This window comes from Salvelinus fontinalis, chromosome 18 (genome assembly GCF_029448725.1).
Source record: "Salvelinus fontinalis isolate EN_2023a chromosome 18, ASM2944872v1, whole genome shotgun sequence".
NCBI classification, from domain to species: Eukaryota; Metazoa; Chordata; class Actinopteri; order Salmoniformes; family Salmonidae; genus Salvelinus; species Salvelinus fontinalis.
The window spans coordinates 26,247,396-26,272,782 of NC_074682.1; the positions used below are offsets into that span (position 1 = coordinate 26,247,396).

Below are 25,387 nucleotides of genomic sequence, written 5' to 3' on the forward strand. Positions count from 1 at the left end.
AGTAATTGGTTGAATTGAGATGGGTCCATGTTGAGAAACCCTGTGCTCTATGACTGAACCCCCCCACCACCTGTCCTCTCCAGTGCAGGGACTCCCCACCTGGTGTCCCTGGGGGTGGTTCAAGACAAAGTCACGTTGTGTGCCACCAACGACTCCTACCAGGTGACTCGGGAGCGCATGACGCTGGCTGAGGAGGATGGGACCAAAGTCCTCAAGCCTGGAGGCCAGTTCAAAGGCAAGTTCCATCCATTTAAGCCCACATTTCCATTGTTTGCGCCTGACTAAGCCCTGTGGGTCCAGCCCATTTAAGGCTTGTTCACATTGGCAATTTGAAGTGAATCCACTCCAAATTTTTTGCATATCCGATTCAGATTTGTTGTTTTTCCTGCAGTCTCAACAGCCAAAATGCACATGGAATCAGATATTTCAAGACCCATTTCAAACCACATTCGTAGGTAGTTTGAAATCGGATACAAATCTGATTGCTGGCCATGACTTGTCTGAATGCATATAAATCAGATGTAAGTGGTTTTTAGAACTATTTGGCATATCTTGTTGCTTGCTAGCTACTCTGACAGTTTGACAAGAACGTGTGGTAGTTAACTAGCTTGTTAATTGTTTACGAACAAGTTAGTAAATGTGCTAGAAAGCTAGCTAGGTAGCTGATTAGCTTGTTGACTGCTGTGGTTAGCCAAAAATGACTGATTTTAAAAGCTAGCATTAGTGCACTAACATGCTAGCTGTTCCCATAGACTTCCTATCATTGAACGTCTATCCATTTAAAAGCGCGTCTCGGCAGATATAATTACGTATTTTTTTGCAGCGGTGGCAACATTTCAGCAGTGTTTGGCCACCACTCCTAAATGAATATAGGGGAAACACTCACTTTGAGTATTGACACTGTCTGCCACCACAGCCATATCTGGGTTAGTCGCACTCTGCAAATAGTTCTTATTTAACGACAACACTGGTCTACAGCCAAACCAATTGTCTTGCCTTTCTATTTCTAATACACTACGACTGGATTAAGGTCGGCCACGTGTAAAAGGGAAAGTAAATCTTGGGCTAATCTAATTTGGCTCTCGTCCCGTTTTGCCGGTGGAGATACGCTGCACATTCTCTCAATCTCCTTTCCCCTCGTAACAGCTCACTGTTGCTGTAACTGGCCATGCAAAATCTACCTCCACTGACCTGGGAGTGGACGGAGTTCTCCCACAGCAGAGGGCCATAAACTGAGTTTCACTGGCAAAGAGTTTTTCTTCAAGCGCCATGCAACAACATAGATTTGATGTCACCCAAATGGCCCATTTGCCACCAGTTATGTTTTTCTAAAAGGCAGTGTGCCCTATAGGCTTCTTTGTATGTGATTATAATTTTAGTGCCTTGTGTTTTGCGCAACTATTTGACATGCCTGGATTTCAAACGTTTATTGAAAGATTTTTCATCAAACTGTTCCCTTTTCATTATGCTAGATGGTCTAGCACCATCATCAGACAAGTGCTTTAATTTTTGGTGTGATTCTCATTACGGGATAAGGCCTAAAATACAGGATAAAATCTTTCTATGTCGCATGATTGCGCAAAACACAAGTTTGTCTGAATAGGCGTTACAGTTTAGACGGTCGTATAGCAACGTTCGTAAAGGGGTAGATGTTCAGGGCTTGTCCACAGTTTCTAATAGAAATAGAGTTCCAGTTATCTACATGAATTGGTATTGTTTATTTAACATGGCATTGCATGTTTTCTCAACAGTAAGCAGATGTGCGTCTTTGCTGGGATGGTTTTTACCTCTAGGGCTGCTCTGGAACTATATTTAATGCTGCAATACGTAAGTTTAGGTGACCTGAACAAATTTACAGATGTGTTTTTAGAAATGTCATTCTCAATGAAAACAAGTCTAAGAAATGGTAGATCTGTTCTATGTATGCTATTTATATGCTTCCCATTCTCAAGTTTTGTTTTTGCATCTTTCACTTTTGGTGTTGTACACCAGCTTCAAACACCTGAAAGTACAATATTTTTGCTTATGGAAAATGTATTTCACAGCAGTTGATGGTACAATGATTCTCTACACTAGCTTGTTTATTCACAAACCGAAATTAGGCGAACTATTCGAATTTTAGCAACCAGGAAATGGCTGGATAGTGCATCTTTAACTGCAGGAATCCATGAAATCTTTGCTCTCCGTACTCTCAAACTAGAAAAGTCAGTTAAACCAACCTTTCGGTCGAGTTTCTGCCCGTGGAGATTAATTTGCATATTGTGTCCCAGATGGAAACTGAGAGGGGAGTAGAGGAAAGGGGTAGAGTTGGGCATGTAACAGCTGGCTCAGTAGAAGCACTCCTATTAACATGTGCAAAATTAGCCCTAACGTTCATTTATTTAGTTTGTTTAGGCTTTGTCCGTTATGTATGTTGGCCTGGGACCTTATGCAATGTTTGTTTTAAATGGGAGACCCATTTACTTGATGCCATTCAGAGTTTAGTACGCCAAAGTTTAATCATAAACACACAGCACTGCTACACGACACGCAGGTCTGTTGGTTTGAATGACATGCATCAAATTTTATTGGTCACGTTGTGAATTGTTAGATACTACTGCACTGTTGGAGCTAGGAACACAAGCTTTCGCTGCACCCGCAATAACATCTGCTAAATATGTATATATGACCCATGAAATTGAATTTGATGCATGTCATGGCAGAAACTGTAATTCTGATAGCAAGCCAACAGAGCTGCTGTGATGGGTAGCTGTGTTTTTATTGTCTCCCATGTAAAGTCACTAGGCTGGCCAGCGCTGAAAGCAAAGCTGATTAGCAGCTGACGCAAGCAACTCACCTACTTCAGTCACTCACCAGGCCTTGAGACAACAAAAATGTATGTGTGGTTTGTGCACATAGACTGCGAGATCTCTATCAGCATTTGCCCGGAGGAGGCGGCAGACGAGGGTACACGTTTTTCTCTAACCTTTAATCTTGTAGAGCGCTTTAGAATTTCATAATCACTGGAGAGCATTATGGAGAAATGTCAAGGCATCCTGACTAATCAGACAACTTATGAGCTGGGGGCCAGATTCTCTGGATCCTCTTAATGACATTGACTTTTACATTGGGAACTCAGTCTCTCCAAATCAGGCTTCTATGATGCATCTTGTACTAGTAACGTACAGTCAGTTCAAATTCAGTCCACATACAGTTCCGAACACACAATAGTTAAGTAGCAACTTTGACTCTTTAGGGCAGGGTTCCCCAACTGGCAGCACCCGGGCTGAATTTGGCCCACAGGTGGTTTTATTTGGCCCAACAACAAATAACTAAGCATTTAAAAATATATATTTTTATTGTTTGTCATAAGACTGTAAAAACACCAGGGAATCATCTCCAAGTGATTTTAATTTTGGAAATCTATTCAAGTATTCCCACGCATAATAGTGAGATACATGATCTTATGCAAATGTAAGCAATATTTGAAATTGTTTTAGTCATATTATACTTAACGAAAATATAAACACAACATGTAAAGTGTTGGTCCCATGTTTCATGAGCTAAAATTAAAGATCCCAGAAATGTTCCATACATACAAAGGTTATTTCCATAAAATGTTGTTCACAAATTTGTTTATCCCTGTTAGTGAGCATTTCTCCTTCACCAAGATATGCCACACCTGTCAAGTGGATTATCAAGAAGCTGATTTAAACAGCATGATCATTACACAGGTTTACTTTGTGCTGGAAACAATAATGGCCACTCTAAAATTGTGTTTATATTTTTGTTCGGTGTATATCTGTTTCAACTTTCAATTTGACCAACCATCCGCTCAAGAAGAAATCTGCCTGCTGCTGAATGTAATTTATTTAGCCCTGCTCTAGTGTTCCAAGTGCCTGCTGGCTTTCGTACTCATCTTTCAGTCAGTGTTCAATAACATTATTATGTTGTCATATTAATAATAAAAACGTTTTAGTTAGTGACTAAGCTGCTAGATAGCAAGGAGTGCCGTTTCTGCTGTAAACTCAATTGAGGTAAGCAATACAACATTTAACTGATTCATTTAAATGTCAGAGAAACAAATGATCAAATAAATGGATTGTGGACTTCTTAGGTTCCATATTGCCATGGTCTCAACGGATATTGGTTTTGGGCAGATTGTGTGCCATTTTTCTCAGCGTCACCTCCTTCGCCCCTCTCTAACTTCAGGTAAGAAAGTCCAGATCCGCAAGCCAGCGCCGTCAGGCTCTGAACCAGTCGCGGAGCGCAAGCGCTCCACCCCTATCAACCCAGCCAAGACCATCCGCAAGTGCCTTGCCAACAACCTGGTTTCCCAGCGCCCGTACCGCGACCGCCTCGTCCACCTGCTGGCATTGCGCTCCTACAAGAAGCTGGAGCTACTGGCCAGGCTGCAGCGGGACGGGGTCAGTCAGAAGGACCGCAGCTCTCTTGGGAGCACCCTGCAACAAGTAAGGCTAAGGCTAGCACCTTGCAACAAGTGAAGCTGAGGCTGGCGCCTTGCAACAAGTGAGGCTGAGGCTGGCGCCTTGCAACAAGTGAGGCTGAGGCTGGCGCCTTGCAACAAGTGAGGCTGAGGCTGGCGCCTTGCAACAAGTGAGGCTGAGGCTGGCGCCTTGCAACAAGTGAGGCTGAGGCTGGCGCCTTGCAACAAGTGAGGCTGAGGCTGGCGCCTTGCAACAAGTGAGGCTGAGGCTGGCGCCTTGCAACAAGTGAGGCTGAGGCTGGCGCCTTGCAACAAGTGAGGCTGAGGCTGGCGCCTTGCAACAAGGCTGGTCTGAAAATGTGGTTGGATGCTCCGTATAGAGGGTGTGATGTAATTGCAGCACCTACAGAGGCATGCAGAGGCCAAAATTAAGCTCCGCACTGCTGTGCGCCTTCCAAATTTTGTAACAATGTGGAAGGGCTAGCTCCGCATTGACATGATTGGTTAACGGTAGGTGGGGGCGGGAGGTCCTGTATAAACACAAACTCACTTCCTTCACAACTGCTCTGCGAAGCGCAAGAAGTATGAATGCCCTGCCTTCTGCAGAGGCAGTAAATGCTGTACGCCACTGCAGACACCAGATTGACCATGCAGATCCTTTGAGGCTAGTAGTACCCCTGCAACAAGTAAGGAGGTGGCTAGTACCCCTGCAACAAGTAAGGAGGCGGCTAGTACCCCTGCGACAAGTAAGACTAAGACTAGCAGCCTGCAACAAGTTTGGTTACAACTCAGCAACCATTATGGCTAGCATCCTGCAACAACAAGAAGGGGGTAGAACCCTAAAAGAAGTAAGAGGGAGGAGAATAGTAATTTATTGGTTTCATATGAAACTGGGGGGGGTTCCTAGCTATTTATGGCAAGTATGAGTAACTGGCAGCACTGTGTATGAGAGGACAAATGTTCCTGTTTACCCTTAGGACCCATCACCCTTCTTAGGCATTAAACACCAAATGCAAATCAGTCTAGGAGACCAATTCCCTGTAATACAAAGACCTTCATTCACAATTACTGAATTGTGAATGAAGCAGCAAGAACCAAGCAGCCATACATTAAAGTCATTAGTCTTATTAGACAAACACACACACGTATAGCAAGAACCAAGCACGCACAGATCACACAGCAAGAATCAAGCACACAGACACACTTATACTAGCTATTGGAGATGACGTACTGAACTACTCAGACTGGTTTACTTTGCAACAGCAACTGTGGTAAGCTGACTATCCATTTTTGGTATACAGAAAACACAATACTCATACTTGTTTGGGGATTTGCCTAGTGTTGTGATTGAATACAGAGATGCTGGATTTGAAATGCAGTGATTTCATACCCAGGTTGAGATGCAAGTAGGGCAGGCATTAACGGAAGAAAAGTCTTAACTCTTAGGAAAAAAAGTAATACCAGAGGTTGTATTTGAATTGCTTTTAATGCTCCCAAATGATTGGAGAGCACTTTTTTTCAAATGGAAATCTTTTTTGTGGGTATATTTGTTCACAGGTGGCCAACCTGAACCCCAAAGATAACTCGTACACTATGAAGGACTTTGTGTACCGTGAGGTGCAGAGGGACTGGCCAGGCTACTCTGAGGACGACCGCGTTCAGGTTAATGGGATTCTGGCCCGGTAGGTCACAATACATTTCACCCTCCTGAACAGGCCCCTGCATTTCTTGCAAGCAGAACCTCGTGGTGACTATGTAGCAGCGGCTCACAGTTGGTTCTCCCTATCTCTCAGGAAACTGGGCCTTCCCACTGAGCTGCTTTCCTCCTGCAGTCCTCCTAAAGATGGCTTCCCGGGCTCCCCACAGGTAACGCTTCAACTCTACACTCTGTTAGACACACACCTTCAGTATTACTTGCACAAACCAGCGTGTAAGCTAACAGACAAGCCAAACCTGATGACCAGGTCTCTCCTGTAAAGAGACATTTTATCTCAAACTTATGAAAATGTTTACTAAGATCAAAAATAGCCTTTTATCACTCATTCACAAAAGAGATATTTTGTGTTTTGAATTGTTTGTGTCTTTCAGAAGTGCCAGCCCGAGTTGCCGAGTCACTTCACTGACCCCTTGATGCCCAAGAAGCCCCGCATTTCCCATGTCACCAGCCAAGGGCCACCAACCGCCCCCACCCCGTCCTCTAGAGGGTGCCGCAGCGCCACTAAGGGGGACAACAGCCACCACAGCTCTGCTGCCACCACCAAACGCTCGTCTCTCCCAGCCAGGCCCACCACGGCTGGCCCGCCCCTCAACCACCTCCCCCCTCCCTCCCAGCTGCCCGTTTCTCACCGCCGTCGTCTGTCTCATCACCCTGGCCTGGACTCCAACTCCAACTCGCCCAGCACGCCTGAGGGCAGTGGCACCCAGGACCTGCCCCTTGACCAGAGCTCAACCTGCCTGGACCCCTCCTCCTCACCAATAGCCAGGCCCCCAGGCAGGACCGCCAACCGCTATGGCTCCGGCATGCCGCCCCCGGCCAGCTCCAGCCGCCCAGCTCTCACCATCTCCTCTTCATCATCCTGTTCCTCTACCATTATCCCCCCTCCCTTGCCCAGCAGTAGCAAGAAGTCAAATAAGCACAAAGAGAAGGAGCGGTGTAGGGAGGGGCGCAGCATCACATACGATGGCGTCAGCCCCCCAGAGGTACAGGTTGAGGACGGCCAAAGGCCCAGGAAGAGACACCGCGCCAAGGGGGAGGAAAGACGAAGGCCAGTCAACCCCCCCTCCAAAAGCCCAGTCTGCTCAGACGAAGGTAGTCTACCTTAATGCCTTGGTTCGGCTTCATGCTTGAACGCCTTGTTAAGAAGGGAAAGGGATGAGTGCTTGCTCATCATGCAAGGCCTGATTCCAATCCATGGTTTTGTAATGACAGCAATGCACTACTGTATTAGACAACCAGGCATTGAAAGTGCACTGGTGGTGTGAATGCTTGGAAAGGGCAAAGTGTATGCATGCTTTGAACACGATGGGCTGCTTGCGTATTGGAGTACGTTTCTCACTTGAGTTGTATGTATGTACAGTTGAAGTCGAAGTTTACATGCATACACTTAGGTTGGAGTCATTAACTCGTTTTTCAACCACTCCCCAAATTTCTTAACAAACTATAGTTTTGGCAAGTCGGTTAGGACATCTACTTTGTGCACGACACAAGTAATTTTTACAACATTTGTTTACAGACCGATTATTTCACTTATAATTCGCTGTATCACAATTCCAGTGGGTCAGAAGTTTACTGTGCCTTTTTTAAACAGCTTGGAAAATTCCAGAAAATGATGTCATGGCTTTAGAAGCTTCTGGTAGGCTAATTGACATCATTTGAGTCAATTGGAGGTGTACCTGTGGATGTATTTCAAGGCCTACCTTCAAACTCGGTGCCTCTTTGCTTGACATCATGGGAAAATGAAAAGAAATCAGCCAAGACCTCATAAAAAAAATGTGGACCTCCACATGTCTGGTTCATCCTTGGGAGAAATTTCCAAACGCCTGAAGGTACCACGTTCATCTGTACAAACAATAGTACGCAAGTATAAACACCATGGGACCACGCAGCCGTCATACCGCTCAGGAAGGAGACGTATTCTGTCTCTTAGAGATGAACGTACTTTGGTGCGAAAAGTGCAAATCAATCCCAGAACAACAGCAAAGGACCTTGTGAAGATGCTGAAGGAAACAGGTACAAAAGTATCTATATCCACAGTAAAACGAGTCATATATCGACATAACCTGAAAGGCCGCTCAGCAAGGAAGAAGCCACTGCTCAAAAACCGCCGTGGAAATCCCAGACTACGGTTTGCAACTGCACATGGGGACATAAATAGAACTGTTTGGCCATAATGACCATCATTATGTTTGGAGGGAAAAGGGGGACGCTTGCAAGCCGAAGAACACCATCCCAACTTTGAAGCACGGAGGTGGCAGCATTATGTTGTGGGGGTGCTTTGCTGCAGGAGGGACTGGTGCACTTCACAAAATAGATGGCATCACGAGGAAGGAAAATTTGGTGGATATAGCAACATCTCAAGACATCCGTCAGGAAGTTAAAGCTTGGTCACAAATGGGTCTTCCAAACGGACAATGACCACAAGCATACTTCCAAAGTTGTGGCAAAATGGCTTAAGGACAACAAAGTCAAGGTATTAGAGTGGCCATCACAAAGCCCTGACCTCAATCCTATAGAAAATGTGTGGGCAGAATTGAAAAAGCGTGTGTGAGCAAGGAGGCCTGCACACCTGAGTCAGTTACTCCAGCTCTGTCAGGAGGAATGGGCCAAAATTCAAGCTTGTGGAAGGCTACCTGAAATTTGACCCAAGTTAAACAATTTAAAGCCAATGCTACCAAATACTAATTGAGTGAGTGCAAACTTCTGACCCACTGGGAATGTGATGAAATAAATAATAGCTCATAAATCATTTCACATTCTTAAAATAAAGTGGTGATCCTAACTGACCTACGACAGGGACTTTTTACTAGGATGAAATGTCAGGATTTGTTCAACTGAGTTTAAATGTATTTGGTTTAAATGTATTTGGTTAAGTTGTATGTAAACTTCCGACTTCAACTGGTATGTATGATGATTGATTAGTATGTATGTGCCAATTCTACTACATCCAACCGTACAAACCAATTTTCTTTCATCCTTTGGACTCTAGCTCAAAATACTCTGTATGTGTCTGTGTCCTGTAATTGGTGCCAACAAACCTCTGATCATGGGAGTTCATTTCACTGATATACCTTGTCTTTATGATAAGTAAAGATGGGTCCGACCTGAGCAGCACACTCAGAAATCTGTCCACGGGTTCACTCTGACAACTGTTTCAAGACCAGTACTTTTGAATAGCTCGTTTTACATTTACGTTACAGTTTAGTCATTTAGCAGGAGCTCTTATCCAGAGTGACGTACAGTTCATTTTAAGATGGGTGGGACAACCACATCAGTCATAGTGAATCAATTTTTCCTCATAGTAGCTTTCAGCAAATTTAGAGCTAGTAAGAGGGAACAGAGTGTTAGTTAACAACAACAAAAAAGTTGTGGGGAGCGGGTGCGAGTCATTATTTTAAGGCTAGTAAAGAGAGCTGTTCTGATGTCAGTTGATGAAGAATTATTGTCCGACGTGTGTCTTTGTTATTCCCCAGACAATAAAGAGAGGCCAGTCCACTCCACAGACTTCTCCACCACTGTGATGCCAGATTACATATGGTGAGTACTTTTATTTACTGACTTAATCCTCTTTGTTCTATGTTGAACATGAAGCTTCCATAAGAATGCCACTGCTGCCAATCAACCTTTTTTGGGATGGTACCCCCTTTTAGCCCTCTCAAATACAATTGAATGGCACGTGTGTGTGTGTGAATGTTTCCTGATCACTGTCCTGTGCTGCTGTCCCCCTACAGTAAGTACATGGCAGTGGTGTCCATGGACCAGAGGCAGATTTACAAGGACAACTTCAACGCCGAGTATGAGGAGTACCGCATCCTGCATGCCCGTGTGGAGAAGATCACTCGCCACTTCACCCAGCTAGACGCTCAGTGCAGGAGGCTGCCGCCTGGCACCAGAGAGTACCAGGTCAGATTATAACAAACTACACCACAGAACACCAGGTCAAAATACAAGAAGCTATGCCACAACTTGAGGGGTATACTACAATGCAGGTTCAATGAGTTAGCCAGCTAATTTCTTTAAACAACCAGAAATTACTATTGATTTTCTGGTTCATTTAAGAAAGCTGAACTTGGATACTTTTTTTATTTCACTTTTATTTAACCAGGTAGGCTAGTTGAGACAAGTTCTCATTTGCAACTGTGACCTGGCCAAGATAAAGCATAGCAATTCGACACATACAACAACACAGAGTTCCACATGGAATAAACAAAACATAGTCAATAATACAGTAGAAAAAAAGAAAACAAAAAGTGTATATATACAGTGAGTGCAAATGAGGTAAGATAAGGGAGTTAAGGCAATAAATAGGCCATGGTGGCGAAGTAATTACAATATAGCAATTAAACACTGGAATAGTAGATATGCAGAAGATGAATGTGCAAGTAGAGATACTGGGGTGCAAAGGAGGAAGATAAATAAATACAGTATGGGGATGAGGTAGTTGGATGGGCCAACTAACGAGATTGTACAGGTCACAATGGTGGGTAGTGTATGGGGCTTTGGTGACAAATCCGATGGCACTGTGACAGACTGCATCCAGTTTGTTGAGTAGAGTGTTGGAGGCTATTTTATAGATGACATCACCAAAGTCGAGGATTGGTAGGATGGTCAGTTTTACGAGGGTATGTTTGGCAGCATGAGTGAAGGATGCTTTGTTGTGATATAGGAAGCCAATTCTAGATTTAATTTTGGATTGGAGATGCTTAATGAGAGTCTGGAAGGAGAGTTTACAGTCTAACCAGACACCTAGGTATTTGTAGTTGTCCACGTATTCTAAGTCAGAGCCGTCCAGAGTAGTGATGCTGGATGGGCGGGCAGTGATCGGTTGAATAGCATGCATTTAGTTTTACTTGCGTTTTAAGAGCAGTTGGAGGCCACTGAAGGAGAGTTGTATGGCATTGCAGCTCGTCTGGAGGTTAGTTACAGTATATCACAAAAGTGAGTACACCCCTCACATTTTTGTAAATATTTGAGTATATCTTTTCATGTGACAACACTGAAGAAATGACACTTTGCTACAATGTAAAGTAGTGAGTGTACAGCTTGTATAACAGTGTAAATTTGCTGTCCCCTCAAAATAACTCAACACACAACCATTAATGTCTAAGCCGCTGGCAACAAAAGTGAGTACACCCCTAAGTGAAAATGTCCAAATTGGGCCCAAAGTGTCAATATTTTGTGTGGCCACCATCATTTTCCAGCACTGCCTTAACCCTCTTGGGCATGGAGTTCACCAGAGCTTCACAGGTTGCCACTGGAGTCCTCTTCCACTCCTGCATGACGACATCACGGAGCTGGTTGATGTTAGAGACCTTGCACTCCTCCACCTTCCGTTTGAGGATGCCCCACAGATGCTCAATAGGGTTTAGGTCTGGAGACATGCTTGGCCAGTCCATCACCTTTACCCTCAGCATCTTTAGCAAGGCAGTGGTCGTCTTGGAGGTGTGTTTGGGGTCATTATCATGTTGGAATACTGCCCTGCGGCCCAGTCTTCGAAGGGAGGGGATCATGCTCTGCTTCAGTATGTCACAGTACATGTTGGCATTCATGGTTCCCTCAATGAACTGTAGCTCCCCAGTGCCGGCAGCACTCATGCAGCCCCAGACCATGACACTCCCACCACCATGCTTGACTGTAGGCAAGACACACTTGTCTTTGTACTCCTCACCTGGTTGCCGCCACACACGCTTGACACCATCTGAACCAAATAAGTTTATCTTGGTCTCATCAGACCACAAGACATGGTTCCAGTAATCCATGTCCTTAGTCTGCTTGTCTTCAGCAAACTGTTTGCGGGATTTCTTGTGCATCATCTTTAGAAGAGGCATCCTTCTGGGACGACGGCCATGCAGACCAATTTGATGCAGTGTACGGCGTATGGTCTGAGCACTGACAGGCTGACCCCCCACCCCTTCAACCTCTGCAGCAATGCTGGCAGCACTCACACGTCTATTTCCCAAAGACAACCTCTGGATATGACGCTGAGCACGTGCACTCAACTTCTTTGGTCGACCATGGCGAGGCCTGTTCTGAGTGGAACCTGTCCAGTGAAACCGCTGTATGGTCTTGGCCACCGTGCTGCAGATCAGTTTCAGGGTCTTGGCAATCTTCTTATAGCCCAGGCCATCTTTATGTAGAGCAACAATTATTTTCTTCAGATCCTCAGAGAGTTCTTTGCCATGAGGTGCCATGTTGAATTTCCAGTAACCAGTCAGTATGAGGGAGTGTGAGAGCGATGACACCAAATTTAACACACCTGCTCCCCATTCACACCTGAGACCTTGTAACACTAACGAGTCACATGACACCGGGGAGGGAAAATGGCTGATTGGGCCCAATTTGGACATTTTCACTTAGGGGTGTACTCACTTTTGTTGCCAGAGGTTTAGACATAAATGGCTGTGTGTTGAGTTATTTTGAGGGGACAGCAAATGTACACTGTTATACAAGCTGTACACTCACCACTTTACATTGTAGCAAAGTGTCATTTCTTCAGTGTTGTCACATGAAAAGATATACTCAAATATTTACAAAAATGTGAGGGGTGTACTCACTTTTGTGATATACTGTAAGTGTCCAAAGAAGGGCCAGAGGTATACAGAATGGTGTCGTCTGCGTAGAGGTGTATCGGAGAATCGCCAGCAGCAAGAACAACATCATTGATGTATACAGAGAAGAGTCGGCCCGAGGATTGAACCCTGTGGCACCCCCATAGAGACTGCCAGAGGTCAGGACAACAGGCCCTCTGATTTGACACACTGAACTCTGTCTGAGAAGTAGTTGGTAAACCAGGAGAGGCAGTCATTTGAGAATCCAAGGCTGTCGAGTCTGCCAATAAGAATGTGGTGATTGACAGAGTCGAAAGCCTTGGCCAGGTCGATGAATACGGCTGCACAGTAATGTCTCTTATCGATGGAGGTTATGATGTCGTTTAGGACCTTGAGCGTGGCTGAGGTGCACCCATGACCAGCTCTGAAACCAGATTGCATAGCGGAGAAGGTACGGTTGGATTCGAAATGGTCGGTAATCTGTTTGTTAACTTGGCTTTCGAAGACCTTAGAAAGACAGGGTAGGATATATATAGGTCTGTAGCAGTTTGGGTCTAGAGTGTCACCCCCTTTGAAGAGGGGGATGACCACGGCAGCTTTCCAATCTTTGGGAATCTCGGACGATACGAAAGAGGTTGAACAGGCTAGTAATAGGGGTTGCAACAATTTCGGCAGATAATTTTAAAAAGAGAGGGTCTAGCCTGGCTGATTTGTAGGGGTCCAGATTTTGCAGCTCTTTCAGAACATCAGTTCTCTGGATTTGGGTGAAGGAGATATGGTGGGGGCTTTGGCAGGTTGCTGTGCAGGGTGCCGGGCAGTTGACCAGGGTAGGGATAGCCAGGTGGAAAGCATGGCCAGCCATAGAGATGCTTATTGAAATTCTCAATTATAGTGGATTTATCGGTGGTGATAGTGTTTCCTAGCCTCAGAGCAGTGGGCAGCTGGGAGGTGTTCTTATTCTCCATGCACTTTACAGTGTCCCAGAACTTTTTTGAGTTAGTACTACAGGATGCAAATTTCTGTTTGAAAAAGCTAGCCTTAGCTTTCCTAACTGCCTGTATATTTGTTCCTAACTTCCCTGAAAAGTTGCATATCACGGGGGCTATTCGATGCTAATGCAGAACGCCACAGGATGTTTTTGTGCTGGTCAAAGGCAGACAGGTCTGGAGTGAACCATAGACTATCTATTCCTAGTTCTACATTTTTTGAATGGGGCATGCTTATTTAAGTGAGGAAGGCACTTTTAAAGAATAGCCAGGCATCATCTACTGATGGGATGAGGTCAATGTCATTCCAGGATACCCCGGCCAGGTCGATTAGAAAGCCTGCTCACAGAAGTGTTTTAGTGAGTGTTTGACAGTGATGAGGGGTGGTCGTTTGGTCGCAGACCCATTACGGATGCAGGCAATGAGGCAATGTTCGCTGAGATCTTGATTGATACGGTGCCTGGATATCTGAGCATGTCTTTCTCCAAGCTGATACAGTTTCTTCAGAAAGTATTCACACCCCTTGATTTATTCCACATTTTGTTGTTAGAGCCTGAATTCAAAATGGATTACATTTGTCTTTTCTAACCCATCTACACACAATTCCCCATAATGACAAAGTGAAAACTTTCATGTAAATACTTTCATGTAGTCTGTGGACACCTGCTTGTCGAACATCTCATTCCAAAATCATGGGCCTTAAATGGAGTTGTTACCCCCCCTTTCTGCTAAAACAGCCTCTACTCTTCTGGGAAGGCTTTCCACTAGATGTTGGAACATTGATGCGGGGATTTGCTTCCATTCAGCCACGAGCATTAGTGAGGTCAGGCACTGATGTTGGTCGATTAGCCCTGGCTCACAGTCTGTGTTCCAATTTATTCCAAAGGTATTCAATGGGGTTGAGGTCAGGGCTCTTTGCAGGCCAGTCAAGTTCTTCCATACCGATCTCGACAGACCATTTCTGTATGGACCTCGCTTTGTGCGCTGGGGCATTGTCATTCTGATACAGGAAAGGGCCTTCCCCAAACTGTTGCCACAACGTTGGAAGCACAGAATCGTCTAGAATGTAATTTTATGCTTTTACGTTAAGATTTCCCTTCACTGGAACTAAGGGGCCTAGCCCAAACCACGAAAAACAGCCCCAGACCATTATTCCAACTCCACCAAACTTTACAGTTGGCACTATGCATTCGGGCAGGTAGCATCCGCCAAACCAGATTCATCTGTCGGACGGCCAGATGGTGAAGCGTGATCCATCACTCCAGAGAATACGTTTCCACTGCTCCAGAGTCCAATGGCGGTGAGATTTACACCACTCCAGCCAACACTTTGTATTGGGCATGGTGATCTTAGGCTTGTGTGGCTGCATGGCCATGGAAACCCATTTCATTATGCTTTGGTCATTTTCCTGTTGGAACGTAAATCTTCGCCCCAGTCACTTGCATTCTGAAGCAGGATCTCGTCAAGATCTGGTCACATCTGCCGAATACAACAGGTGAAGACTACCGTTGTTGTAAATATTTAATGCAATAAAATAACAATAACGAGGCTATACAAGGTATCAGTACCGAGTCAATGTGCAGTGGTACGGTGTAATATAGTGTATAAACATTATGTAGGTGTAAAAGTGACGAGGCAATCTGGATATATAAGAGTTTGGCTCCATTCATTGTTCCTGCCATCCATCCAGTCCCTGCCGCTAAAAAGCATCCCTATAGAATGATGCTGCCACCATCATGCTTCACGGTAGGGAAGGTGTTTGACAGGTGATGAGCTGTGCCAGGTTTTCTCCAGACATAATGCTTTGTGTTTGACCAAAGAAACTTTTTATATTTTTTATATATAATTTTATCCCATTTTCTCCACAATTTTTCGTGGTATCCAATCGCTAGTAATTACTATCTTGTCTCATCGCTACAACTCCCATACGGGCTCGGGAGAGACGAAGGTCGAAAGCCATGCGTCCCCCGAAGCACAACCCAACCAAGCCGCACTGCTTCTTTAACACAGCGCGCCTCCAACCCGGAAGCCAGCCGCACCAATGTGTCGGAGGAAACACCGTGTACCTGGCCCCCTTGGTTAGCGCGCACTGCGCCCGGCCCGCCACAGGAGTCGCTGGAGCGCGATGAGACAAGGATATCCCTACCGGCCAAACCCTCCCTAACCCGGACGACGCTATGCCAATTGTGCGTCGCCCCACGGACCTCCCGGTCGCGGCCGGCTGCGACAGAGCCTGGGCGCGAACCCAGAGACTCTGGTGGCGCAGCTAGCACTGCGATGCAGTGCCCTAGACCACTGCGCCACCCGGGAGGCCCTCCAAAGAAACTTTTTACCATAATCTTTTGCCTTTATGATCGGTGTCTTTCACTGGCCTTTTTGCATACTCCAGTCATGCCTTTTTCTCAGGACTGCCTTCTGTCTGGCCACTCTTTCATAAAGCCCAGATTGGTGAAGTGCTGTAGATTGTCCTTCTGGCAGGTTCTCCCATCTCAGCCAAGGAACTCTGTAGTTCTGTCATTGTGTTCTTGGTTATCTCCCTGACCAAGGTCTTTCTTGCCTGGTTGCTCAGTTTGGTCAGATGGCCAGCTCTATGCGGAGTCTGTGTAGTTCCATATTGTTTTTCAATTTCCCAATGATGTAGACCACTGTACTTCCACATTCTAGAAATTGTTTTAAACATTTGCCCAGATTTATGCCTCATCACAATTCTATCTTGAAATCCAAGGAACTGTCCGTAGATCTCAATGGTATAGTTTCTGCTCTAACCTTTTTTTTATTTTAGACGTGTGTTTCTTTCTAAATCATGTCGAAACAATTGAATTGCCCACAGATGTACTCCAAGTTGTAGTGACATCTCAAGGATAATCAAAGGAAATTGGATGCACTGGATCTCAATTTGGAGCATCATAGCAAAGGGGTGTGAATACTTATGTAAATATAGATTTATGTATTTAATTTTCAGTTAATTGGCTAAACATTTTTTGCATTTATTCACTCTGTCTTTATGGGGTATTGTGTGTGTCGATCTCTTTAGAGAAATAATCCATTTTGAATTCAAGCTGTGAAATGTAAGGGGTATGAAGTCAAGGGGTGTAAATTAGAGGTCTTCACGGATCCACATTTACCTAAATACCCGAACTGGTCCGGATCCAGAATTATAAATGTCACGGGTCTGGATTGGATCTATTATGATTGTCTCAGGTATGTGTAATTTGAACTGACTTGTCCGGAAGGGCCCGTACAGATCCGAACGAGACTGCTGCAGTAGAGGGGGAGAGAGAAATTAGATATTTTATGTTGATGCTCTTGCTTTTTCATGAGTTGGGTGTGTAGCTTGTTGTTGGCCAATCATAAGTTATCAAAATCATCCTTAGCGCCTACTAACTTGATGAGACTCTCACAAACATGCAGTGATGGGAAAAAGTACCCAATTGTCATACTTGAGAAAACGTATAGATGCCTTTTTAATAGAAAGTTTCTCAAGTAAGTCAGCCAGTAAAATACTACTTGGGTAACATTATTTGGTTTTAAATATACTTAAGTATCAAAAGTATAAATCACTTAAAATGCCTTATTAAGCAAAGCAGACAGCACCATTTTCTTGTTTTTAAAATTTAAGGATAACCAAGGGCACACTCAAACACTTACAAAAGATGCATTTGTGCTAAGTGAGTCCGCCAAGCCAGAGGCTTGCTCTAGGACACCCACAGGCCTCACAAGACTCGTCTGAAGGTCCCCCAGTACCAGTTGAAAACATTAATGGAAGTATATGAGACTGTTTTTAGTCCCAAAAATAAGGGGTTAAATACATGTAAAATAAAAAATGGAGAGGGAGAGACTGAACAAGTTCCACAGATGTGGAATAATGTGTCCCTGAACAAAAGGGGAGGGGGGGGGGGTTCAAAAGTAACAGTCAGTATCTGGTGTGGCCACCAGAGCATTAAGTACTGCAGTGCATCTCCTCCTGATGGACTGCACCAGATTTGCCAGTTCTTGCTGTGAGATGTTAACCAACTCTTCCACCAAGGCACCTGCAAGTTCCTGGACATTTCTGGGGCGAATGGCCCTCACCCTCCGATCCAACAGGTCCCAGACGTGCTCAATGGGATTGAGATCCGGGCTCTTCGCTGGCCATGGCGGAACACTGACATTCCTGTCTTGCAGGAAATCAAGCACAGAACGAGCAGTATAGCTGGTGACATTGTCATGCTGGAGGGTCATGTCAGGATGAGCCTGCAGGAAGGGTACCACATGAGGGAGGAGGATGTTTTCTCTGTAACGCACAGCTTTGATTGCCTGCAATGACAAGCTCAGTCCGATGATGCTGTGACACAGCATGACGGACCCTCCACCTCCAAATCGATCCCGCTCCAGAGTACAGGCCTCGGTGTAACGCTCATTCCTTTGACGATAAACACGAATCCGACCATCACCCCTGGTGAGACAAAACCGCGGCTCGTCAGTGAAGAGCACTTTTTGCCAGTCCTGTCTGGTCCAGCTGGTGGGTTTGTGCCATTAGGCGACGTTGTTGCCGGTGATGTCTGGTGAGGACCTGCCTTACAACAGGCCTACAAGCCCTCAGTCCACCCTATTGCGGACAGTCTGAGCACTGATGGAGGGATTGTGCGTTCTTGGTGTAACGCAGGCAGTTGTTGTTGCCATCCTGTACCTGTCCCGCAGGTGTGATGTTCAGATGTACCGATCCTGTCCGTCCTGTCTCCCTGTAGAGCTGTCTTAGGCGTCTCACAGAAAGACATTGCAATTTATTGCCCTGGCCACGTCTGCAGTCCTCATGCCTTCTTGCAGCATGCCTAAGGAACGTTCACGCAGATGAGCAGGGACCCTGGGCATCTTTCTTTTGGTGTTTTTCAGAGTCAGTAGAAAGGCCTCTTGTGTTCTAAGTTTTCATAACTGTGACCTTAATTGCCTATTGTCTGTAAGCTGTTAGTGTCTTAACAACATTCCACAGGTGCATGTTCATTAATTGTTTATGGTTCATTGAACAAGCATGGGAAACAGTGTTTAAACCCTTTACAATGAAGATCTGTGAAGTTATTTGGATTTGTACAAAATCTTTGAGAGACAGGGTCCTGAAAAAAGGACATTTGTTTTTGTGTTAATTTTTTTAATAAAAAATATATTTCCTCAGCTTTTTTTATATCCTAAATATAGGACAAACACTTCAAAACCTTGTTATTTTTTTTTTTTACCTTTTTCTGTTTAATGTTATTCAATGTTTTTCGGGGCTATAGCAGTAAAGGCCAAATTCAATATTTGACGAAATTTCTATTTAAAAATAAATAAATAATAATAATAAAAAATGTCTTTACCTAAAGTCCTGAAATTCCAAATCGAATAGTATGACTATGGATCATATAGCTATCTTAAAACAATTCCATATGTCAGCTTAGAACCCTCTGTCTCCCAATGGACTTTTAAGAATTAATTTTCTGACTTTTTATTTGAAACTATAGGCTGAGAATGCGCATGCACTGCAGACTCAATTAGCCTAGCTAGCTTAACTAGCTTTTCCCAGTTTGATGCAATCAAGACATACTACATAATCATATTTGATGATAAATAACCTAGCTATGATAGCTATTAGTCTACTGTAGCGTGAGTCGGCCTGGTTGGTTGCTGTCTCTTCCACCCTGCTCCCCGTGTCACTCGCTCACAGTATAGCCCTTCCCCCGCCTGCTAGAGCTGCACCTATCTCCTTCCTCTCGGGCTTTATCAGCTCCGATTTTAATAAAGTAGCTTAAAATACATATTCTGCTTCCCGCACTCTGATCGGACCGGGTCTGGATCCGACCAGGTCTCTATAAAAAAAAATGTATTTTAATAATGCATATCGAGTCTGGGTGGGAAAGCCCCAGGTCCATTTCAAAATGGATCCAACTTTTTGGACCCTTGAAGACCTAGTATGATTACTTTCTGAAGGCACTGTATGCATTTTTGGTTGTTGAGTCAATTATACCATGTCCATTTTCAAGCTTGTCTTTCGAAAAATATATATAATTAAGAATATTTAGGCAAATTTAGCTGGCTACCTCATTGATCCTGCTTTGTAGTATACCCCTCAGGTCATATAACAACTAGGTCTACACCAAAGAGTACCAGGTCAGATTTAAAGTCTGGTCTCAATGGAACACATGCTCATGTAAATGAAAGCAACGTTTTTCAACTTTTGCAGGAGGTACATGAAGACGTGGTGAAAGAGTACAACAAAATAAGACTAGTAAGTAAAACAAATACTTAAATAGCAAACTTAGTCAATTAGCTAGCTAATGTGTGTAAAACTGAATTTGCTAGGCAAAATAGTGTTTCCTTGCGTAGTTGCGTCAAGACCCAATTTTGGGCCAAGCACTTGTTTTTGTGATGCAACTACGCAGCATAGCCATTTTGCGTCTTTGCATTACACGCTTAGTGCATTCGGAAGGAATTCAGACCACTTGACTTTCTCCACATTTTGTTACGTTATGGCCTTATTCTAAAATTGATTAAATAAAACATTTTTGCTCATCAATCTATACACAGTACGCCATAATGACACAGCGAAAACAGGTTTTTATAAAATTAGACAAAAAAAAGTACTGCTGTGCTAGCTGTACCACTAGAGATTCTGAGTTTGAGTCCAGGCTCTGTCATAGCCAACCGCGACCGGGAGACCCATGGGGCAGCGCACAATTGGCCCAGCGTCGTCCGGGTTAGGGGAAGCTTTGGCCATCAGGGATGTCCTTGTCCCATCGTGCACTAGGGACTCCTGTGGCTGGCCGGGCGCAGTGCACGCTGACACGGTCGCCAGGTGTATGGTGTTTCTTCCTGACACATTTGTGCGGCTGGCTTCCGAGTTAAGTAGGCATTGTGTCAAGAAGCAGTGCGGCTTGGTTGGGTGGTGTTTCCGAGGACGCACGGCTCTCGACCTTCGCCTCTCCCGAGACCGTATAGGTGTTCCAGCGATGAGAAGACATTAACTGCCAATTGGATTCCATGGAATTGGGGAGAGAAAGGGGTAAAAAAATATATATATATTATACCTTTACATAAGTTTTCAGACCCTTCGCTATGAGACTCGAAATTGAGCTCCGGTGCATCCTGTTTCCATTGATCATCCTTGACATGTTTCTACAATTTGTTCGGAATCCACCTCTGGTAAATTCAATTGATTGGGCATGATTTGGAAAGGCATATCTGTCTATTTAAGGTCCCACAGTTGACAGTGCATGTCAGAGCAAAAACCAAGCCATGAGGTCAAAGGAATTGTCCGTAGAGCTCCGAGACAGGATTGTGTCGAGGCACCGATCTGGGGAAGGGTACCAAAACATTTCTGCAGCATTGAAAGTCCCCAAGAACCCAGTGGCCTCCACTCCTAAATAGAAGAAGTTTGGAACCACCAAGACTCTTCCTAGAGCTGGCCGCCCTGCCAAACTAAGCAATCGGGGGAGAAGATCCTTGGTCAGGGAGGTGACCAAGAACCCGATGGTCACTCTGACAGAGCTCCAGAGTTTCTCTGTAGAGACAGGAGAATCTTCCAGAAGGACAACCATCTCTACAGAGCTTCACCAATCATGCCTTTATGGTAGAGTGGCCAGACAGAAGCCATTCCTCAGTAAAAGGCACATGACAGCTCGCATGGAGTTTGCCATAAGTCACCTAAAGACTCTCAGACCATGAGAAACAAGATTCTCTGGTCTGATGAATTCAAGATTGAACTCTTTGGACTGAATGCCATGTGTCCCGTCTGGAGGTATGCTGGCACCATCCCTATGTTGAAGCATGGTGGTGGCAGCAGCATGCTTCAGTGGCAGGGAATGGGAGACTAGTCAGGATCGAGGGAAAGATGGACGCAGCAAAGTACAGAGATCCTTAATGAAAACCTGCTCCAGAGCGCTCAAGACCTGACTGAGGCGAAGGTTCACCCTTCCAACAGGACAGCGAACCTAAGCACACAGGCAAGACGACGCAGGCGTGGCTTCGGGACAATGTCCTTGAGTGGCCCGGACTTGAACCTGATCGAACATCTATGGAGAGACCTGAAAGTAGCTGTGCGGCGACACTTCCCATCCAACCTAAAAGAGCTTGAGAGGATCTGCAGAAAAGAATGGGAGGAAGTCCCCAAATACAGGTGTGCCAAGCTTATCGCGTCATACCGAAGAAGACTGAAGGCTCTAATCGCTGCCAAAGGTGCTTCAACAAAGTACTGAGTAAAGGGTCTGAATACTTATGTAAATGTGATTTCCGTTTTTGCTTTGTCATTGTGTGTGTGTGTGGATTGATGAGGGGACATTTTAGAATAAGGCTGTAATGTAACAAAGTTGGAAAAAGTCAAGGGGTCTGGATACTTCCCGAATGTGGTATAAATTAGCAATGACACTAATCACTAGCTACACTACCGTTCAAAAGTTTGAGGTCACTTATGAAATTGCTTGTTTTAAAGAAAAGCACTTTTTTGTCCATTAAAATAACATCAAATTGATCAGAAATAGTGTAGACAATGTTGTAAATGACTATTGTGGCTTGAAACGGCTGATTTTCTAATGGAATATCTACACAAGCGTAGAGGCCCATTTATCAGCAACCATCACTCCTGTGTTCCAATGGCACGTTGTGTTAGCTAATCCAAGTTTTATTATATTTTAAATGGCTAATTGATCGTCAGAAATCTCTTACTGCCCTAAATGCCTCTGCTGATCCTACAGCTATTGTATGCAGTAATCATATGCCTATGAACAAGAGTAATACTGTTAGCATGGAGTTGGTGTGCCCTATTAGGAAGTCCATTGAGTGCAGCTCACCCTGCACTAATAAAAATAACCTGAACATGTCTACCTCTAAGTTTCCCATTAAAGCAAGAAAACCCATTAAGCATCCCAGAAAGTGTTTAAATATAGCCCACATTAACATATGTAGCTTAAGAAACAAGGTTCATTAAATCAATTATTTTGCTATTAACAGATGACATTCATATTCTGACAATCTCTGAAACTCACTTAGATAATACCTTTTATCCAGGGGTTAGCAATACATGGTCGTAAGACCTATTGAAAAGACAGAAATGCCAAAGGTGGAGGTGTGGCTGTTTTTTAAAATTCAGAACCACATTCCTGTAAAGCTTAGCGAGGATCTCATGTTAAATACCGTTGAAGTAATATGGCTACAGGTTAATTTATCTCACCTAAAGCCCATTCTGGTGGGATGCTGCTATAAACCACCAAGGGCTAACAGTCAGTATCTGAATAACTTGTGAAATGCTTGATAATGTGTGTCATACCAATAGAGGGGTGTACTTTCTGGGTGATTTTAAATATATATATAATTTTTTTTTCTCCTTAAATTTTTATCCCATTTTCTCCCCAATTTTCGTGGTATCCAATCGCTAGTAATTACTACCTTGTCTCATCGCTACAACTCCCGTACGGGCTCGGGAGAGACGAAGGTCGAAAGCCATGCGTCCTCCGAAGCACAACCCAACCAGCCGTACTGCTTCTTAACACAGCGCGCCTCCAACCCGGAAGCCAGCCGCACCAATGTGTCGGAGGAAACACCGTGTACCTGGCCCCCTTGGTTGGCGCGCACTGCGCCCGGCCCGCCACAGGAGTCGCTGGAGCGCGATGAGACAAGGATATCCCTACCGGCCAAACCCTCCCTACCCCGGACGACGCTATGCCAATTGTGCGTCGCCCCACGGACCTCCCGGTCGCGGCCGGCTGCGACAGAGCCTGGGCGCGAACCCAGAGACTCTGGTGGCGCAGTTAGCACTGCGATGCAGTGCCCTAGACCACTGCGCCACCCGGGAGGCCCCGTGATTTTAAATATTGATTGGCTTTCATCAGGCTGCCCACTCAAGAGAAAGCTTCAAACTTTAACTAGTGCCCGCAACCTGGTTCAGGTTATCAATTAACCTACCAGGGTAGTTACAAACAGTACAGGAATGACATCATCAACATGTATTGATCATCTCTTTACTAATGCTGTAGAAATTTGTTTGAAAGAAGTATCCAAATCCATTGATGTAGTGATCACAATATAGTAGCCATATCTAGGAAAACCCAAGTTCCTAAGGCTGGGCCTAATATTGTGAATGAGGTCATACAAGACATTTGTAGTGATTCCTATGTTGTGAAGAATATTTGTTGGTTCGTAGTGTGTAATGACGAGCAACCAGAACACTGCCCGTGACACATTTATGAAATTGCTTATCCCAGTTACTAATAAGCATGCACCTATTAAGAAAATGATTCAACTTAAATCCCCATGGATTGAGGAATTAAAAAAGTGTATGGTTGAAAGAGATGACAAATAGGTCTGGCTGTACAACTGATTGGCAAACAGTGCAAATTTAGAAATCATGTGACTAAACTGAATTTAAAGAAGAAACTACACCATGACAAACAATGCTAGTAAAAAGCTTTGGAGTACCTTAAATTACATTTTTTGCAAAAAGCCAAACTTCGCTCCATCATTCAATGAATCTGGCTCATTCATCACAGAACCTACTGATATTGCCGACTACTTTCAATGATTTTTTTTTAATTGGAAAGATTAGCAAACTTAGGCATGACATGCCAGCAACAGACGCTGACCTATATCTGACCAAATTATGATATCTGACTTATTATAAGTCTAGCATTGTAATTTTGAATTCCGTAAAGTAAGTATGGAAGAGGTGAAAAAATTGTCTATCAACAATGACAAGTCACTGGGGACTGACAACTTGGAATGAACATTTCTTGAGGATAATAGCGGATGATATTGCCACTCCTATTTGCCATATTTTCAATTGAAGCCTACTAGAAAGTGTGTGCCCTCAGGCCTGAAGGGAAGCAAAAGTTATTCCCCTACCTAAGAATAGTAAAGGCCCCTTTGGTCGACTATTTGAGCCAGTAATCAGCCTGTTACCAACCCTTAGTATTCTTTTGGAAAGAATTGTGTTTGACCCAGATACAATGCTATTTTACAGTAAACAAATTGACAACAGACTTTCAGCACGCTTATAGGGAAGGACATTCAACAAGCACAGCATTTACACAAATGACTGATTAGATGAGAGAAATTGATGATAAAAAGATTGGGGGCTGTTAGACTTCAGTGCGGCTTTTGACATTATGGATTTACACCCCCTGCTATATTTTGGATAAAGAGTTACCTGTCTAACAGTACACAGAGGGCGTTCTTTTAATGGAAGCCTCCAAAAAAATCCAGGTAGAATCAGGAATTCCTCAGGGCAGCTGTCTAGGTCCTTTTTTTCAATCTTTACTAATGACATGCCAGTCTGTCTATGTATGCGGATGACTCTGTACACGTCAGCTACCACAGCGACTGATGTGACAGCAACACTTAACAGTTAGTTTCAGAATGGGTGGCAAGGAATGAGTTAGTCACAATGCTTTCAGTTTTTGAAAAATGTATATTTGGGACAAATCATTCAGTAAACCTCAACTAAATCTGGTAATGAATAATGTTCAGTCGTGTGGTCAGGTGCCACAGAGGGACTTAGGAAAATTGCAATTGGCTCCGAACAGGGCATCACGGCTTGCCCTTGTAATGTTAGCTCTCTGTGTACATCCAACTATGCATGGCAATCTCTCCTGGCTCAAAGTGGAGGAGAGATTTAACTTCCTCACTGCTTGCATTTGTGAGCGGTGTTGAATGCACTGTCTGTTTGAACTACTGCCCCACAAGACATGCCACCAGAGGTCTCTTCACAGTT

The 25,387-nt window shown here is 44.3% G+C and overlaps 1 protein-coding gene across 4 annotated transcripts in view; it reads left to right on the forward strand.

Moving 5' to 3' along the window:
* ell2 (elongation factor for RNA polymerase II 2) overlaps positions 1-25,387 on the forward strand; it is a 51,324-nt gene that overhangs the window by 7,983 nt on the left and 17,954 nt on the right. For 2 of the 4 annotated variants that reach the window (XM_055868776.1, XM_055868775.1), the window contains exons 4-11: positions 84-235; positions 4,192-4,451; positions 5,984-6,108; positions 6,220-6,292; positions 6,515-7,235; positions 9,617-9,680; positions 9,875-10,046; positions 19,871-19,915. In XM_055868776.1, coding sequence (XP_055724751.1) covers positions 84-235; positions 4,192-4,451; positions 5,984-6,108; positions 6,220-6,292; positions 6,515-7,235; positions 9,617-9,680; positions 9,875-10,046; positions 19,871-19,915 — 1,612 coding nt within the window. The remainder of the gene's footprint in view (positions 1-83; positions 236-4,191; positions 4,452-5,983; positions 6,109-6,219; positions 6,293-6,514; positions 7,236-9,616; positions 9,681-9,874; positions 10,047-19,870; positions 19,916-25,387) is intronic. The other 2 variants (XM_055868778.1, XM_055868777.1) reach the window with 1 other exon arrangement.